Source organism: Panicum hallii, chromosome 9 (genome assembly GCF_002211085.1).
Source record: "Panicum hallii strain FIL2 chromosome 9, PHallii_v3.1, whole genome shotgun sequence".
NCBI lineage: Eukaryota > Viridiplantae > Streptophyta > Magnoliopsida > Poales > Poaceae > Panicum > Panicum hallii.
The window spans coordinates 53,962,531-53,981,726 of record NC_038050.1 but is presented as its reverse complement, the minus strand read 5'-3'; the positions used below and the strand labels follow the sequence as shown (position 1 = coordinate 53,981,726).

The 19,196-nt window shown below is 41.7% G+C and overlaps 3 protein-coding genes and 1 pseudogene across 4 annotated transcripts; 1 reads left to right on the top strand and 3 right to left on the bottom strand.

Moving 5' to 3' along the window:
* Window positions 1-105: 105 nt before the first annotated feature.
* LOC112877654 (probable protein phosphatase 2C 58) lies at window positions 106-1,021 on the bottom strand. The gene is made up of 4 exons (XM_025942003.1): window positions 900-1,021; window positions 756-810; window positions 483-667; window positions 106-390 (listed from the first exon to the last, which is right to left on the bottom strand). Exons 1-4 carry the CDS (start codon window positions 1,004-1,006, stop codon window positions 366-368), a joined length of 372 nt encoding a protein of 123 aa, XP_025797788.1. The 5' UTR covers window positions 1,007-1,021; the 3' UTR covers window positions 106-365.
* A 395-nt stretch (window positions 1,022-1,416) lies between these two features.
* LOC112873139 lies at window positions 1,417-2,649 on the bottom strand. Its single transcript, XM_025936157.1, has 4 exons — window positions 2,308-2,649; window positions 1,713-2,219; window positions 1,553-1,556; window positions 1,417-1,448 (listed from the first exon to the last, which is right to left on the bottom strand). Exons 1-4 carry the CDS (start codon window positions 2,647-2,649, stop codon window positions 1,417-1,419), a joined length of 885 nt encoding a protein of 294 aa, XP_025791942.1.
* Window positions 2,650-6,879: 4,230 nt separating this feature from the next.
* On the top strand, window positions 6,880-13,609 carry LOC112873138 (annotated as a pseudogene).
* Window positions 13,610-14,826: 1,217 nt separating this feature from the next.
* Window positions 14,827-18,892, bottom strand: LOC112876198. 2 transcript variants are annotated; one of them, XM_025940252.1, is made up of 4 exons: window positions 18,553-18,892; window positions 18,328-18,472; window positions 15,644-15,729; window positions 14,827-15,324 (listed from the first exon to the last, which is right to left on the bottom strand). In XM_025940252.1, exons 1-4 carry the CDS (start codon window positions 18,811-18,813, stop codon window positions 15,277-15,279), a joined length of 540 nt encoding a protein of 179 aa, XP_025796037.1. In that variant the 5' UTR covers window positions 18,814-18,892; the 3' UTR covers window positions 14,827-15,276. The 2 variants fall into 2 exon arrangements, with proteins under 2 accessions (XP_025796037.1, XP_025796036.1); XM_025940251.1 differs by having other exon boundaries at window positions 14,827-15,298; window positions 18,553-18,890.
* Window positions 18,893-19,196: the final 304 nt, after the last annotated feature.

The following is a 19,196-nucleotide window of genomic DNA, read 5'->3' as shown; positions in this document are numbered from 1 at the left end:
AGTTTACTTTACAGGAAAGGAGGCAATTCTGCCACAAGAATATCTGAATTTCTGAACCTGTATAGGTGTAGGTGACAAAAGGGCACAACACTGGATCCGCTTGACTTGAACAAAATGAGCTATTGCAACACCATTTCCACCCACAAATATACAGTTAGGTGATGTCAGATGGCCAAAATCACAACCGGAAGATAACAGCAGGTAGGGTTACAGACAAGAGACAACAATAGGGCAAAGAATAGCGTTCACGCCAATTCGACACATGGTTGGTATGTAGGTACATTGCAACATTGTACACCTGTTTTAGCCAGGTCCAGGCATCAGGGGCCATGCTTCAAGAGCCATTTCCTCGCCGTACCTGTTCATCATGAGCCATTCTCCTCGGCCACGCTGATCATAAAAAGCTTGGGTCAGAACATGTGGAAGGAAGAAATACCGGCAGCGAAGAATAATAATAGGTGCCATCATCAGACGTGACTCACTGCACCTCGGAGGGTTCTGTGTCTCCAGCTGACTGTTCTGCACCACTGTCGTCCTTGTTCTGAGTAATCGGCTTCTTGAACTGCACCAGGATCATTGTCATGTTATCGCATCCCTCGCCCCCCATGGTCGATGGAGCCAGGCATCTATCAAGCACTCTTTCACACACTGCACAAAGGCTTTCCTCCTGCATTTTGTAATTTTTGTTTCCTTCCATGAGTATAGTCAAAGACAAGACATCCAAATATCAACATTAAATATAACTTGGTACTCACTGTGTTTATATGCTCACGGATGAAATCAACCAACTGTTGGTTTGACATGCAGTCCCTGATAGTCATAAGAGTACATATGGCTGTTACTTCTAACACAAACAATAATCATGTGATGCCAGAGAATATTAATCTAGAGGAACTTACCAAATGCCATCACAAGCCAAAACAAGGAAGTCATCATCATCACAAAGCTCCACCTGCAGAAAAGAACAAATTACAAGAACTATATCAAATGGCAAGTATGCATACATGCTCCTCAAATCCTCACCTCAAATGGCAAGTATACATACATGCTCCTACCGCTAATCTGCTCATATGTTGTAGACTAGACTCAGCAGTGTACATAGACATGAACTGAAAAGCATATGAAAATTAGCATCCAGAACACATCAAAATGGAAATCAAGTGTAGAGTAGAGTAGCTGCTATTTCATCAAGCAATTTATCGCAGTTCAAAGAGTCCGGCGACGACGGAACGGAAGCACTTCGCAAAGGCCATACCATCCCACACAAGCCCATATAAGCAATTATCAATAGTTTTCACCAGCTCCATATAATCACCGTAAGAGGTTTACAATGGTGCTGATTTACAAAATAGTAGAGCACTAGCAGTTAACAAAAGTTCCTATGGTCAGCCTCCATTCGCAGTGGTCAGCCTCCATTCACAGCACCCATCTTGAGTAGTCCGATGAATCTAATACAAGTGTAAAATAAATCAACTTAACCAAATGCAAATAGTAATTGTAATGATAGCTAGAATATAACATATGTGTAATAACAACACTGAAGATATATTACCTGACTACTTAAACCAAATAGCAGACGAGTAGACATAGCCAATTCACATCCCCGAATCGCTAAGAAACTTGAAAACCTATAACTGAAATGTTACCTCGGATGAGCCTGATAAGAAACTACGCATCCCCTTTTGTTCTTTGGATGCTAGAAATGTACCTACCATCAGCTTTTGGTCAGTAGTTAAAGTCATGTTCTCAAGTCTTTGCCATAATATATCATCAGAGCTGCGCATAGATGGTGGAGGTGGCAGTGGCTTCTTGATTTCATTTTGAAGTTCCACTAAAGCAGTTGTGATTGCATCTTCTACCCTAGACATGCGGCTCTTTGGTCTCACATCTCTCTTCTTTGCTTTTCCCTCATTTCTTAGACGCTTGACTCCCGAGCTAGATGAGCTTTGCTCAGCCACTTGGGATGCCATGCTGGGCTGACCACTAATAGGGGAAGGTAAAGTATCTGAATCATCACCTAAATTATCTTCAGGCAGAGCATAGCTGGACAACTCATTACATAAGTCATCATCATAATCATTATCTTCATCAGCTTGTGTCTTATTGAGACAAGTGTTGGCGTCCATGGCAAGAGAACCATCAGCACTGCTGTTAAGGAATAGTTCTTGCATTTCATTGAAGAATTTGATGGGCTTGGACAAGAGCTTTCTTGCCCTTACCTGCATACAGTAACATGCCATTTGTTAATAAACAATATTTCATTCATTTAGCAAAATACTAACAATAAATGTTGGAAAAAGAAAATACCTGTAAGTTAGCCTTCTCTGATTCAGATATGATAACCATAGATCTTGAGGTGTCAAATGTGTTACCACTCTTGCTTAAAGCTGTTCTAATAAACTTCCAATTTTCCTTGTAATATCTGAAATGCCTCTCAACTTGAGTAGCTGTTACCCCCATATTGAACTGCCTGTTCAATGCTTCTGAACACTTAAAGTGATGCTGCTTTTTTATCTTGAAACTAGCATGCTGCTCCTTTATGTAGTCAATGAACCAACCGAGCATAAATTTAGTTTGATCCTCATCCCATAGAATGGTCCTCTCTCGAGTGGTGCCATCACCTTCATCCTTTTCCTTGCCCTTGCCCATATCTGTACTCAAGATCAATTTATAACATTGTCTCAAAATAGCCACATGTAACAATAAAATAAGGACTCAAAATATGCATATATAACAATAAAAAATGGTGTCACAACAGCCTTGTAGTACAATTAAACAGCAACATAATTCAATTAAATAGGATATGAAAACAGCCACATAATAATGTCTCTAACTAATTAGATAAGGTCTCAATAAAAGCATCCAATACACTTAAAATAATGTCTCAGAACAGAAGCATAAGCATCAAATTTGGTCCCACTCATCCCACATTTGCTGAGCTAACTGATCACGTATGATTGACCATTGCTGGTTGTCCCTATTAATATCCCCATGTGAACAATTGCTTCTTGAAAGAGTTTGAAACCATATCGCATCATCATAAACATAGATATCAGGGCCGTCATCAATTATGAAGTTATGCAAAGTGCAACATGCCAAAACTATCTTGACTTGTGTTTTTAAAGGGAAGAATGGTTGACTTGTAAGTATCTTAAATCTGTTTTTGAGTGTGCCAAATGCCCGCTCAATCGTTGTCCTAAGAGAGGAGTGACGAAAGTTGAATAGTTCTCTTGGATTCTCCGGTCGTCTAGTACCCTTAAACTCCTTAAAGTGGTACCGGACACCTCGATATGGAGGTAATATGCCAGGTCTAGCAGCATAACCAGCATCGGCTAAAAAGTAGTGACCTACAATTAGATTAAACTACCATTAGCTATTCATTTTGGAAGCTAAAACACGGTATATTAATGACTTGACTTATACCTTCGGGAATCTTTAAGCCTGATGGCCGTGACAATGCATCTTGGAGCACAAAGGAATCATGAGCTGATCCTTCCCATCCGGCCAGCACATATGTAAACTTAAGGTCAAAATCTACGGCAGCTAAGACATTTTGTGTTGGATAGTGCTTTCTACCCCTAAATCTATCTTGTATATATATAGGAACCGATGCCGATATATATGTACCATCCAATGCTCCTACACATTTCTAACACAAATAAAAAAAGTGCTCCTGTTAGTGATTACTACAAATTAATAGAAAAATAACTTCATTGCATTATATTTATATATATATATATATTACCTCAAAGTACGGGTAAAATCTTCCCGGGCTGGTGGATATCTTTGGATGTGTTTCCATAGTTCCCATGACAATAATATCATGAGACAATACACATAAAGCATCCAAAATAGCATTAAAATATCTATTAACAGTCTCTCCGGAGCGTAAGAACTCAAAGCCAACTGATCTATTTGTCCATCTATGACCAACAAATTTCAAGAACATAGCTACTTTTTCCTCAATTGACACATTGATACTATCCTCTAACAATCCACGGGATCTTAAAAGACCACATAACCGGTGAAAAACAACTTTACGCATGCGCAACTCACTAATACAGTTAGCTTCAGTTCCATTGTATAAACGGTTTAACCTCTTTTCTCTTTCCAAATCTCTTTCTAATAAAGAACCATATTTGGGCCTCCTCATGAATCTATGTTCTTGTAACTTGTACCACAACATACAAACACATATGGCTATGCAAATAAGCAACCTTCTTCTTCGAATGTTATAATCATAATAATAATACTCAAGATAATCCTCCATTGCACCCATCTATAAAGATTTAAGAACTATTTTAGAATGCATACAACACATATGACACAATTAAAATCTAGAAGATAGTTATATCTTAAAGGAGAAGATGACTGTTCCCGCTGAAAAAACACCTGAAGAAAGGAATAGAAATGTTACTTATGTGCATGAAATGATCAATTGGGGGGTTAGACAATTGCAGGAAATAATCAATTGGGGGGGGGGGGGGGTGGTTAGACAAATGCAGCAATGATCAAATTTGAGGGGGGGGGGGGCGGGCAAATGCAGCAAGGGGGGGGGGGGACAAATGCAGCAGGGGGGGCGGGTGCGCTGCTGGCGCGGGGGAGGGGGCGGCGGGCGGCGGCCCGTGCTCCCGCGGGGGAGGGGGTGGCGGGCGGCGGCGCTGCTCCCGTGGGGGAGTGGGGCGGCGGGCGGCAGCCTGTGCTCGCGCGGGGGAGGGGGGCGGCGGCCCCTGCTCCCGCGGGGGAGGGGAGGCGGCGGCGGGGCTGCTCGCGCGGGGGAGGGGAGCGGCGGGCGGCGGCGGCGGGCTCTGCTCCCGCGGGTGGGCGGCGGGGGGCTCTGCTCCCACGGGGTGGGGGGGCGGCGGGTGGTGGCCCCTGCTCCCGCGGGGGAGGGGGGCGCGGCGGGCCGGGGAGGAGGGGGCGGCGGGGTACCTGGCGCGGACGGGAGGAAGGAGGAGAGGGTGTGGCGTGATTTTTGGGTGCGGCGGCCAAATCGAGCGCCGCACCTGTGGCGTGATTTTGCGTGGCGAGCGGTTGTGGCGTGTCTAAGAAAACTGTGGCGCGCCAATGTTAGTATACCCTCCAAACACCTGCTTAACATTGCGTGGCACGCCTAAAGTTAGGCGGTGGTAGCTTAGGCAGAGCTCCAAACAGTCCCTCAATATTTCTCATTGTCTCATGCACTGCGGTTTTGATAACCACACGAAGCTAATTAGAGATAGTTAACTCCAGCGCTAATCTCAAAGCGCTGAGCTCCGCCCACTTACACCGCCAAGTTCAAATTAGCAATTAAGCGTGCGTTGCATGGAAGTATGCAGCCGGCCCGGCCTGCCTTTGTGTTCGCGCACAAGGCGCGGGCGGCAGCACGTGAACAGGATCCCGGCCGTCCAGCCGTAGACCACGAGGCCGAAGCTACACATGGATTCCCATCTTGCAGCTAGCCCGCCTCCGTCTTCTGAGGAAACGTTGACCCATGAACCTGGACACGTACTCCTCCTCCTCCTCCTCCTCCTCGTTTAAATACTCCTACATCGATCGCATCGTATACGTAGTTAAGCGATCCAGACTTGTATTTTTCAAATGTATACATGCAGACCGTCGATCTACAAATGCCTTCTCCTCCTCGTTCATCGCTTTCGCTTTCTCGAACGTACACGTACGCCATCGATTGTTTCCGCGCTTTCGCTGGCCACACAGCCCACAGGGTCTGGCAACGGAAGCCCGGCTGCAGTGGAGCCCAAAACAAATTGGGGGCTCTTCAATCTGGGCCATGAGGCCCAACCTACTAGTTCAGCCAAATACCTGGGCCACGAAGCCCAACCTAGTAAGTGAGCCCTCGCCTCTCTCGCCGTGCTCTCTTTTTTCTTGGCTGCTCTAGCATGCCAAATGGATTAATTTAGACGGGCAGATGCGGCGGTCGTGCGGACGCGCAAACATACGGCCGGCCCAATACTAGCCTTTACCTTAAATTTAATCTTATTTATTTACCACAATTTTGTTTTGCCGCTGATCGATCGACAAGACCCCGGTGCGGCCTCTCTATCTCCAAAAACCCACGCCTCGCTCCGGCAGCAGCAATCCCTCGCTCCTGCCTCCTGCCACCCGCCCGCCGCCGAGCCCGGTCGATCAGCCGGTTCACTCCCTAGAACAGTAGAACCCTCTCGCCTGCCACGACGCCGCGACCGACTCCGCCGAGCATCGCAAGCCGCCGCCGCCGACTCGAATTCCAGTTCGACCCGCCGGCTCCGCGGACGGAGAAGGTGAAATCCCGATTCCTGTTTCTCTTTTGTTGTTAGCATGGAGGTCGGCAGGTGGATATAGCATTGCGGTAGGATGTTGCGATTGCCTGTCCTTTGAGAGAGAGAGATCGCTGTGGTTATGTGGCGATGACCGGAGATGCAACTGAATAATGTTATGCGCGGATTGTTGCTCTGGGTGGGGGGAGGAGTTCTCTTCTTAGTTTAGTTTCTGGTTTTCGATTGCCATGAATGATCTCGTATCATGGGTGTGTATCAGATCAGTCCTAACTCCTAAGTGCCATATTGATACTACAGTGCTGTTGACCATTCTAACTATCGGCCATAAGTTCGAGACTCTGCATCTGTACCTAAACCAGAGTATGAGATAAGATCAATATGATCATTGTATGGCTGCAGTTAGTACAAGATTCTGATCAATGTAACTAGTAAATAAATGGACTGCTAATCTTTTTTCTTCCTTAATTCGACCTTGGCACCACGACTTAACTTAGGTTAAAGCAAGTATATGAAACTTCGAATTTTGGATGAAATTATGATACTTGTAAGCAACATTCTTATGTATTCTCTGTTAACTTCTGCTTTAGATACTGATCTTGCATGTGTCTATTGCAGCAATACTTCTTGAGTCTACAGTTGAGGACAGTTTGGATGGGTCCAGTGAAACTTTCTCGAACAATTAACAAGATCAGAATAAAAGGATATGAGGATCGACAGCAGCATGGGGATGTACCTAGTTCAACCAAGGTATAAACTAAAAGCAAATGTGCATATATATTTTTTGGATGTTTCATGAAGATTATCAATTGATAGGTGGTAGATGGTGGCCTGCAACTGTAGTACAATATTCTCTAGAATGCCATTTCATTCTGCAATAATGTGCCATTCAGCTGCTCTCTTCTTCAAAAAAATGTTTCCATTTTGTAGAAGAGGAAAATCTCAGATTTAGGTGCCACATGGACCAACGATGAGCTTATGTGCTTCTATAAAGCCTACCATCGACATGGAAAAGACTGGAAAAAGGTATGGGATGTCCATTTCCCTTTGATTTTCCTTATTTTGTAAGTATCTCTTGAGGCATAATGGTAAAGCTATTTGTTGACTGCCTAAATGCTGTTTGGTGAATATGAATACACAGATCAGTGCAGTGGTTGGTCATAAATCACCAGACGTGGTAAAAGCTCTCTACACTTTGCATCAGGTGAGTCTCTAGTTTATCATTATTGTATCCATGTTCTTTTGCAAGCCGTACCTTTTTTCTTTTTGCATCTACCACCATTTACTGGGTTCATGAAAACTAAAGGCGATATTTTGATAATAAAAAGTACATTCTATCTGAACAACTGTACTTATCTGGACTTCATGTTTTAATATGTGTTCATAATTTGTACTTCAGCTTGGAGTCATGTTTGAAACCACAATTTATTGTATATTGACATATTTTACTTCGGCAGACTTTCTTATCTCTTCCAAAGCATCAAGCTACTTCCATGGGATTTATTGCATTAGTGACTGGTCATTGCAATCTTTTGGTAAGCTCGTAGGATTTACTTCTTGTAGAAACTGCATTACTATCTACTTTTCTGGGTATGCTAAATTGTCAGTAATTTCCTCGTGTAAACATGCATATCATATGAAGTCACTGTGCAGAGTTTATTGTAATGAAGATGAGCACTGCTGGAGTCCTGATTGTTCTGCTTCTTATGAGTCCAGTTATACTACATATTAGTTTCACCACATTAGGTTAGCTCTGTTAAATAAGATAAGTATGCAATGATGATGCCTTTCCTAACCCTAAAAGTAACATTCATTCTGAAGTGGCTTGGGGTATTGCATCATAGTTTGCACCTCCTAGGCCTAGTATAGTTATCCAAATGGAATACGAGGTCGCTTTTTGGTGACTTGAGGGAGTAGTGATCTTGATGTGTACACATGTAAAACTGGCTTCCTCTGAAGCCAACTTCCTTGTCGGATCCATATCACACTATTTTGTTCCCTTTGGTTTAGAATTTTTTGTTAATCTATTTACGCAAATCTTAAAGTATATAGATCACATTGACTCGAGAATTTTCATTGTCTTGTTATGCCTGAAATGGCAGGAATTACCCCCTAGTCATAGAGGAAATGGACGAACAAGAGCATCTGGGGAAGCGAAAAAACATGGAGAAGCTACTCAGCATAAAGTACATGAAGTACCTTACCCTCATGACTCCTATCATGCATGGATAATTCCTGGATTTTCACCTTACTTTAAGAAAAGATATTATGGAGGCAAGTATTTGTATGGAACATCGTTATCATTTTTATTTTTTCCTTACTGATCTTTTGGGCTGTTTCTTGAGGGAAAATTGTCAAATAAGAAGGAAGACTTGGCTGAACCAAAATTGAGAAGCATTTTCATTGGACAATTCTGTTGCCTAAGTAGTTTTGAGTGTTTTTTTCAGAACTGGCTAGGAACAGTCAAAGTCATTCTGTTGGGAATCGTACCCCTCGGGTACCGGTTATAGTTCCTACAGATAGGAATGCTATTGATGATGCCGCACCAGAACTTAAAAATGCAATCAGTTCAACAAAATGGAATAATGGCAAGATTGATAATGATAACGCTAATTTTTCGATGAATGAGTGCTCTCATGATGGAAGATCCGGAGTCATGGAAGCAACCAAAGGTGTTGAATGCCAGACTTTCTTGGAGTCCAAAGGAACTGGAGGCACTGAGATATGTCAGACTCAGCAGCCTTTGAAAAAAAGAAGAATGAACCAAACTATGAACGGAGGCCGGACCAGTAAAGTTGGGCATGAAGCCATGATTGCGGTTAAAGAGGGGAATAAACCTCTTGGATTACTCAAAGAACAGCATATGTTTAGTGCGATTATTTCTGCAGGTAGTTTTCTGCAATGATCCTGTTCCTTTCCACAATTATTATTATAACAAATTTTAATAATCCCTTAGCTTACAATTCCATTTTCTGTTTATGATATGTCATCATAGATAGTTCCATCAGAGTATACTCTTTCTCTGATCAGACCATTTATCTGGGGCCTGGGCATTAAGGCATAATTTTTTAGTCTTATAGATCCTAACCCTACTACTCAGATCTTTTTAGTCTCAGATCTTTTGGGCCTGAGTATAGTCTTATAGATCTTTCCTAACCCTAAAGACCATTTACCCTAACCCTGAAAACAGTCTGAACACCACCTTATGCTTATAGGTGCTTTTATCTAACAAGTATGCCCTTAGTATACCAATATTTCATTCAGGAATTAGAACCATGGATGGACTTATGTGAGTTTTAGTAGCCTTTCTAATACGGAAATGTTGTTATAAAAAATGAACTGATTTATGTGACTACTTAATCCAAGATAAAGCAAAAAGTGTAATCCAGCCTACCCTTGAATAAGAATGGAACTCTAGCACACCAAGTCATTATAGAGCAATTAGGTAGTCAACAAAATACAACCTTAGAACACGTCCACTATGGAGACTTTATTCCTATATTGACCAGTTATCAAGTTTATTTCTTCTGCTACTTGATTGTTGTTCAGTGGATCTTCACCGTCATAGGATTCCTGCTCTATGATTGTTGAAAGGCTTTGACTACTTGTTTGTTTTACTTTTACCTGGTATTGGTACTGTTGAGATTGACAAGCAGTGTAAATATTTGACTACTGCTATTCTATTATCTTTGCAGATGATATGTTCATCTTAGACGTGCTGGAGAGTCTGGTGAATGCGCCCGATAAGATGTCAAAACTCAAGATCAATATTGCGCCTGATAAGATGTCAAAACTCAAGATCAATATTCCTTCAGGTTATCTTCCCCTAGAGCTCCTACTTCGTTTTGTTTTTCACATTATATACTATCTCATTCATGTTACTCACTGCCTACACTTCTGTTTTTCTTCTGTGCTGATCCAGGTGCACTTAGTGAAAGTGACTTTACATTATTGGAGAGCAAGGATGAAGGACATTCTCCTTTTGATCTATCTAAACAAGGGAAGTTAGTTTACGAATGCAGTGCTTCCAAGACCAAGCAGAAAAAGCATACCGAGTTATTAAATGCAGTGGTAAAATTTTTGATAGTGAGCTGTATTCTGTGCCAAATCATGCTGATGCTGTCAGCATTTGCACTTCCACAGTTCTTCTTCAATTAGATGTTATTATTTTTGCATTTTTTATCTTTAGCTGTGTCGATTGTGCCCTACTAAGTTCATAAAGTCTTGGGTGATGTCCATTGGAACTGGGAAGTCATTGCTTATTTATTACTGATTTGGCAATATATGCCTAGTGTCCAATGCCTACACGTTTATCATTTGATTTGAAGCCATCTTGGCTATTGGTCAATTTTGATGTGTTCTCCTTTGTTACAATGTTAACCTCTTTGGATACTGTTATGATAATTCTCATCTGCATTCTCTTTCTTTACGGCAGGTGCCTGCTGAAAAAATAAATGTTGCGCATGCTATTGACATCACTGAGGGTTCTTCAAATTCTGACTCTGCAACGGGAATAGGAGATTTACCGGAATCAACTGCAAATATTCCCTGTGAAGTGTACCCCAATGTGCCAAGGGAAATAAACCCTGAAATAAGTATGTCAAGAAGAAGAAAAATAAAAAACAAAATGCATAGCAAAAAAATGTATGTATCATGCAATGAAGCTTCAGATAATGTACAGGTACAGTGTATGCCATAATTCATCAATGTTGCAGATTGATATTAGTCCTCGCATGGAGTCCTAAATCTGACTGTTTTCAGGCAAGAAAATTGCTGCACTGTTTGTCATCTGAATTGCTCCGCAGATGGTGTACACATGAGTGGTTCTACAGCGCAGTTGATTTTCCTTGGTTTATGGATAATGATTTTGCAAAGTACTTAAATCATCCATATTTGAGGCATATTTCAAGGCTGGCTAGATCTGAGTGGAGCATAGTACGAAGGTATTAGCTAGCTAACCTTGGAACAGCATTTGTTCTCATATCCTCAGTTTTGTTATTTTTGATTGTTTAAGTCCTACAGTGAAAGAACTTTATCCTGCAGCTATCGTGGCAAGCCCCGGCGCTTTTCTGATAATTTTCTGGAGGTAGAAAGACAACAGCTTGAGGATTATCGTAATGGAGTTAGGGCATGCTATGCTCAACTAAGTGATGGTTCACTAGATTCTCTACCAGCAGACGTAGCTCGGCCATTTTCAATTGGCCAGGTGGTCATTGTCCGTGACCCATGTTCTAGGGAACTTTGTGATGGTAAAGTGGTGGCGGTGGAGCAGGATTGTTGCAAGGTCCAGTTTGATAACCCCTGAACTTGGTGTCGATCTAGTAAAGGTACAGTTCTGTTAGTTTCATTGTTTTCAGCAATCAACAATTTCCTTTGTTACATTGTGCAAAAAAAAATCGACAATTAATTATATTATAAGCGCTCAATCATCAGTTTTCACAAGAGGCCATAATGACCTTTTTAATCCTTTATTAAGCCGCTCTTTTTACTTTTACCTTGTAAGCCCATTTCTGTAGAAATGCAGTGGCAAGCCTTTTGTACATGTGTGGACCATGAGTGTCAGCTATTGTAGTTTTGGTGTCCAGCTATGCTGTTGATAATGTGCAAGGATCCTGTTATTCCTTCCATCTGCGAAAACAGGACATATGCGTTTTTAGCAATACAAAGTAAAAACCAGATATTTGAAAGGAGTATATAGGGGATAGCACAATTATTTTTGAACGGAGGGAGTATATAACAATAGTTTGTAATACAATTTGGCTTGTGATGATTTATCTACTTTTGGCCAGATGATTGACGCCATGGAAATGAAAATCATGACTTTGGATCATGTTTCTACTTTTGGCTTGGCAAACATACTTTAAGTGTACAAATTTTTGCATCAATGTTGTTGAGAATCTCAGTACATTGGTCTGATACATCAGGACGTGCATCAATGTATTTATTTTCAGGACATTGATTGTATGCCTGCAAATTGGCTAGATAATCTTCCTGATAATGTCAGGAGCACATTGGATTCACATGATGTGCACAACTTACTGGAGATGGAGCACGTTTCCGAGCTTACACCAAGTAGTAACAGAGATCATACCATTAATGAAGATTCTATACCCGAACTGCCCATTAGTCTGGACGTTACATCAGATCAACAACTTGAGGTTCTATTCTGTCATACTTCATTTCTTAGGTTAAAAAAAACAGAGCTTACGCAGGCTAAATTAACTTTGTATTTACATATAATACCGCTCCTTGTCTGTTCTGTAAAATGCAATACACCTGATCTTGGCATCTCAGAGCCAATTCTTCACTGTTGTTTTTACTTGCAGGCTGAATACTCTGTAGATAGTGGAAGGACACAAAAAGAGAGTACTTCTGATGGGGTTGTACAATCTATAGATTTCCTAAACCATGATGATCATTATGATCAACTAGAGTCTTACTGTTCTGCATTCGTCCAAAGCTTGCAATCACAAGCCAGGGAGATGGTAGACAAAGTCATGCAGGTTGGTCAATGACTCCCCTGCAATTACTGACTTCTGTGTAATTAAATTTCTTGTAGTCTCACTCAACAATTGGTCATCATGTCGGACAGGCAACATCTGGAGGTAACGATTCTCAAGATGAAGAGGCAGGCAGAGGGAATCAAGCAGCTAATTGTATAAGCCCTGATTTTGGTCGGCTACTCGTGATCCCCAGCTTCCATCAAAACTGATTACGAACTGCACTGCCACTGTTCTTGCAGTCAAGGTAAAACATTTATGCATTTACCCCCTCAAAAGCATTTACACATTCATTGTCATTTGTCGACGAGAACCTAAAAGTTTCTATTCTTTCCATCTGATTTTACCTTCCTTGTGCAATTCCGTTCCTTGTAGTGCCTTGCCGACTCACGGCATCCACCTGCAAACATAGCAGGCGTCCTGGAGCGTTTCTCCGCGTTGCTACGCCCTAGCTGTTCAGAGAACCTCACGATCTACAGAGACATAGAGAAACATATCTCGCTCATAACGAGCCAGACAGTGGCACTTATGCCCAGAATATTGTAACAGCGACATGTTTCATATTAATCCCCCTGTAACTAGACCCCCCCTGGCTTCCATGACCTGTCGGGCCCAGGAATCAGAGGGCTACTTCCTCTTCTGTCAGTTGGAAGCCCTCCAACTGTGGTTTGCTCAATTTTATGGGCGAGTCCAGTTGCATGGCAGGAAAATAGCATATGGACAGGGGTGGATCCAGCGGTGGGTTCATAGTTGGATGAAGAAGAGGAAGACGAAAAGAGAGAGGAGGAAGAAGAGAAATGATGAGGTGTATGAACAGATTTTGCTTTCTCATATTTGGTGAATTACAACGCAGTACCCGGCCAAGAAATGGAGCGGCAGTACTACAATTTAGTTAAGTTACCCACAGGGCTTCTGTGGTACAAGTCCATAGTTTTGACCATCAGCTCCAATTGCATTTAGTTAAGTTACCCAATTTTCAATTCCTTCTAGCTAGTTTTGGCCCCCGGAGCCAGATCAAAGTGGATATCGTAGCAGGGTTTTAATTTAACTAAGGAAAAACATTTAGATAAGAGGGGAAATAATAAGCAGCTTCCAAAATTCACAAAAAACATAAAAGAGATATTTTGAGACGTAAGGAATCCCAAAGAAATAACTAGAGCTCATGAAACAAGTTCTACAAGCTTCAAACAAATTAAAATCTGCATGAAACAAGTTCTCCACCTCTGCATGGCCACTCTGACTATAGTGGTTTCTAACCATGTAATGCAATTGGATGGAGACATGGAGTTGGCACAGCAGTCCATGCTTCATACATCTTCATTGTCGAGTTTGGGGTCCTAGGGAGGCTGTTCACCCTCGTCTTCATTTGCTTGTGGTGCGGTGCAAGCTTGTCATGGCGCTCTACAAAGGTGAAGCCTGGGCTTCGCTTGTCTATACAGCTCTCTCTCACTTTTGAGCTCTGTGCTTTGGTGTTCATCCATATTGATAATCTTCTAGGCCGTAGCTTCAGTTTGTCGGATGGAAGGCTCCCGTGCATCTTAGCACGTGTTGTACGTGTTTAAAACTTATCTCGGCATCGTGCGGGTGGCCTTCTAATTTGGGATTCAAGCGAGTGCCTAATAATATTGTATGGGTTAACTAAATAATTACAATGGTATGCCATTCTAAGTTTATTTTTTCTTCTAAATTAATTGCGCATAATGCCATCCTAGTTCATTTAATCAAATTTTTAGATCAATCCAATAACCTAAAATGAATATAACTTGCATCCTACTTCTAATCCTCCATTCTTAGAAGCTCGTAATACGATGAATGGCATATAGCAATCCTCCATGCGGGTAGCAAATCGGATACATGTACGGACGGAGAATGGCATATAGCAATCTCCAGTCTTTAGTGGCAGTATGATTTTCTTCCACGCCATCTCCATAACTGCTGCCACCGCTGAGGCCAGGAAAAAGGGCCGGGCCACTTTACTCGAATTACGATGGAAAAAAAAATTATAAAGATCTTAGAAGTTCGTAATATGATGAAGATCCATAATACCAAAGCTCACACCCAAAAATAACTACTTGTATGTAACTGAAAAATATCAACCCAATATACTCTTCAACGATAATATGTAACACAAACATATCAGCCTCTTGCATGTAGTTTTTACATTTACATATATGCAGACGCAGTGTAGGAGTATGCTCTTCAACGTCAAGCCTACTGGGCGAGGTACAAACTCCTGGATGACTAAAAACAGTGAAATCAAATCCCTCTGTCCTATTCCATCTTGATACAAACTCAATCTGGATGTCAAGTTCATCTAGTCCATGAATTGCATCTTTTGAACTCAAACAAATGCTCGATACGCTTCAAAAGGTAGGCCTATCATCGTTCCCCGCCACCAACTGACAAGGGCACTTCAAGTGCCTACTGAACTTTCTTCGATCTTGGAACAGAAGATGCCAACTCTTTACTTGATGATCTGATGATGAAAAGGATGGTCTCCACCAGCATTCCACCGACTAATCCTAAGATACCTCCAGCAGCATTCTGAAAAAAGAAACACCACAAGGTTCCTGCATGAAGTATGATCTTAGTAGAATAAGGCAGACACGTTTGCAGCTACAGAGGATAACAAAATTGTTTGACCTTTTCAGTCCAATGTATACACGATACTACATCGCTATATGTACAAGGAAACCTCCGCAATCAATGAGTTGTGATAATTAAGAACTACAAATCTTTCATCCGAATAAGAGAATGAGGAATAAAAATTCACAACCGCATTTCTCGCAGCCTTACAGTCTACATTAGATAGCATCTGTGTCCACAAAAAGGAGGCACGCTGTAGGATTACATGCCTTAGTACCAGATGCAGTGTTCTAACGGACTTACCAGTACAGGGCTATTGTTGAACAGAGCTCTGAACATGGCAAATCCGACCAAATAACCTGTAAACATTATAACAACAACATGCAGACCTGAAAAAAAAAAGAGATGTTCAAACATTGAAACCCATACAAGAAATTCCTAGCCGGAGCCCAACATAGACTGTACGCATACTACAAGGACAAATGCACAAATTAAAAGTCCATATTACTCCCCTCAAGTATCGTCAAAGTCCGGATAACTCCCTAAACTATTTCTTGGTTCAATTTACCCCCTAAACTATGTCATTTGGTCGAATTTACCCCTTAATAAGATTAATCTTTTTTATTTATCCACGCACAAGCCAAGTCTTGAGTTAAAATTTTGCAAGATGATAGCGGACATCATAACACATTTTAGAAAATTATGTCAAGAATTTTTCATAATTACTTTTATTGGGTACAATATTTAATAAAAAATTAACCCTTATGATATAAAATTATAGAAAAAATAATGACAAAAAATCCATAATATATTTTTTTGCCATACATTGTGATGCCAACTACAACCCTGCAAAATCTTAAATTAAGATTCCACTTGTAAGTGGAGAAATAAAAAAGACAAATTGTACTAGGAGGTAAATTGAACCAAATGACATAGTTTAGGGGCCAAATTGAACCAAAAGATAGTTAAGGGGGTTATCTGGACTTTGACCGTACCTGAGGGGAGTAGTTTGGACTTTTTTCCTTAAAAAATATATTGACGATGACTTTGCACATAGAAACAATAAGTTTGGCCCAATTTTAGGAAATATGAATTTATCATTCATGATGCACTGGGTTGCTACAGCCAAAACAAAGGAACAATTAAATATCATTGTTCTTCCAAAGATTGCAGAGAAGTAGAACAATTGTTCCTTTTAGTGAAAAGTGGCTCTATCAAGAGTAATTCTAGAAATGCAGAGCAAGCTATAATTTTTTAGATTAAATGACTAATTTGAAGTCGCCAACTACATCCATCAGTTGGCCGTGCACTGTGGGTTTGCGTAGTAGACTAAGAATGCATTTGTGTGATTTCACTACAATTGGCATGCATAATTGTTCAAATTGTTAGATGTATATGTACCTTTTGTAGTTTCCCCATTGTATAAGGGGTTTTGTGCATATTTACTAATACCTGTATATGTACATATTGAATACAAGTGCTATTCATAACATAAATGAAGCAGGCATTTGTTTACCATTAGTTCATTAAGTTTTCCTGAAAACCTTTATTATAAGTTTCATCTGCACTTATTTAAATTTTATAGTTCCCTTTTTTTTCATAATGGCCATACCGGGGTACCATTAGTGAGACAAAGGAATCACAGTTCCCACAACGACCGACGGCAAGCAGAAAATAAAAGAAGAAAGTAGAGTAGGTCCAACAAACTGCAGCAGTTCAGCCTTAGCTAATTGCACTATAGATAATCAAAATGTTCAATTAGCTGCACCAAAACAAGTTCAAATCAAAACCCAGCATATGTGTCTTTGAATGTTTTCAGTTAATTCTCTGAAAAAATATAAGCCCCCATTTTCACGCATTTACAACAACTTAATCCATTTTCACTACTTCCTCCAATCACAAGTATAGGTCCACCTAGTTTGTCTTCAGTCAAACTGTTATAACTTTGACCATCATATACATTATTCGAATCATCATTCAAAATAATTTCATAATCTATAACTCCTTTCCGTTAGGATAATATACTTTTAGACATATTGTTAGTCAAAGTTACAAAAGTTTGACTTTACGTTTGTGATCTTAAGTGTTAGCTATAGGCCCCGTTTGTTCAGCTTCTGACCGATTTTGAAGACTCGATTTTGAGAAATCCAAAAGTCAAATGACTCCCAAAACCCAGAATCAGCTGGATTCACGATTCTCGATTCTGGGAGTCATCTGACTTTTGGATTTCTCAAAATCGAGTCTTCAAAATTAGCCAGAACTGAAACAAACAGGGCCATGGTTAGGTTACAAATAATTAGTTACCCGAAAAGAGGCATCCATTGCAGAACACTGTCATGCAAACCCAGTAAGCTAGTACTGCACTAAACCTGGACTTTAAAAGTCAGAATTTGAAACGATATTGTGGTCATAGCAATCATGCTTGATTGTGCATCACAGGTTTGTTTAACGGTACACTCTACTAGTGAAGAATGCATTTAAATGATTTTATTACTATTGTATGCATGATTGTTCCATCCTGAAAACTTAATTACAAGTTTCTCCTTCGTCGCTTGAATTACAGTTCACAACTTCCCACCAGGGCCAACAACAAAAGGAAAAGAAACACGTGCAGAAATTAAAGTAGCAGAATAGCTTGATGAAACTTCAGCCTCTAGTCATTTTGCAGATAACTAAAATGATTTTGCACCAAAGCTACCATGCAATTTCTAATTCGGAAAACAACAGTTCGTGCATTGCAATCATGCTTAGAGATGGGCGCTCCAGGTAGTTTTTCAGAGCCACAGACGCAGCCCAATAAAGCTCATATTCAGGTGAACGAAACAAAGGGAGGTCATCATCCTATTCCTTCAATGGAATAACTATACTCGGTTGAATAAGCAATCCGAATATTGCAGCTACGACTACGAATGTGTAAAGAGGAATTTGGCTAGAAAAAAAAATAATTCAGCAAAGTATACTGTGGAAATAGGACAGTTGGTAGGTACCGAATCCGATCTGATCCTTGTAGGATGAGAAGGGCTCAGGGCTGTCTTCCCTGCTGGGAGGCGCAACGTCCTTGACTAGCTCGGCGTACTCCTTTCTCTCCTGCATCTCCCGGAGCTTCTCCAGCCTCGCCTTGAGCTCATCGCTCTGCAACCCAACCGCGTTGCAAACCCAGGCGAATCAGAACAAAACCAGCATCACGAAGGATCAAGAGGACGAGAGAGAACCTTCTCGCGAGGCTTGGGGCTGGGAAGCACAAAGTCGGCGCCCCGGAGGAGGCTGCGGAGGGGCGGGCGGGCGTCTGGCGAGGCGGCGCACCAGATGGCGCGGAGGGAGCGGTAGGGGACGGCGGGCTCCGATGAGAGCGCAGACGCGAGCTCCCGGAGGTCCGCGCCGAGGTCGCCCGAGGCGGCGGCGGAGGATAGGAAGGAGCGGATGGGATCGGTTGCGGCGACGGCGAGGCCCGGCGCGGCGGCGGTCGTCGCCATGGCTGCAGCTGAGAGCTGCTTCGCTTGTTGGTCTGGGCTTCCGTGGACTCACGAGCTAGTGGGCGGGATGGGGAGATGAGTGTGGTGGCCCATGAAGAAGAATGTACTAGAGAATCAGTAGTTGGGCCTGGGCCGAACAGTTTAAGTCTCTTGTCGGCCCGTGTAGGGCGGCGTTGTTTAATCCGGCCGGGATCGTCGTTGCTGGCATGCGGTTGATTAAGCCCAGTACAAAATTTCATAAATTAGTTTAATTATACTAATGGTTGCTCAAAAAAGTTTAATTATACTAATTGTCAAGCTCATGCAAAGCAGGCATCCTGGCTTGCACGTGGCATCTAGAAGTATGTACCAGAAGTGAGGATGCAGTTGAAGGAGCCGAGAGA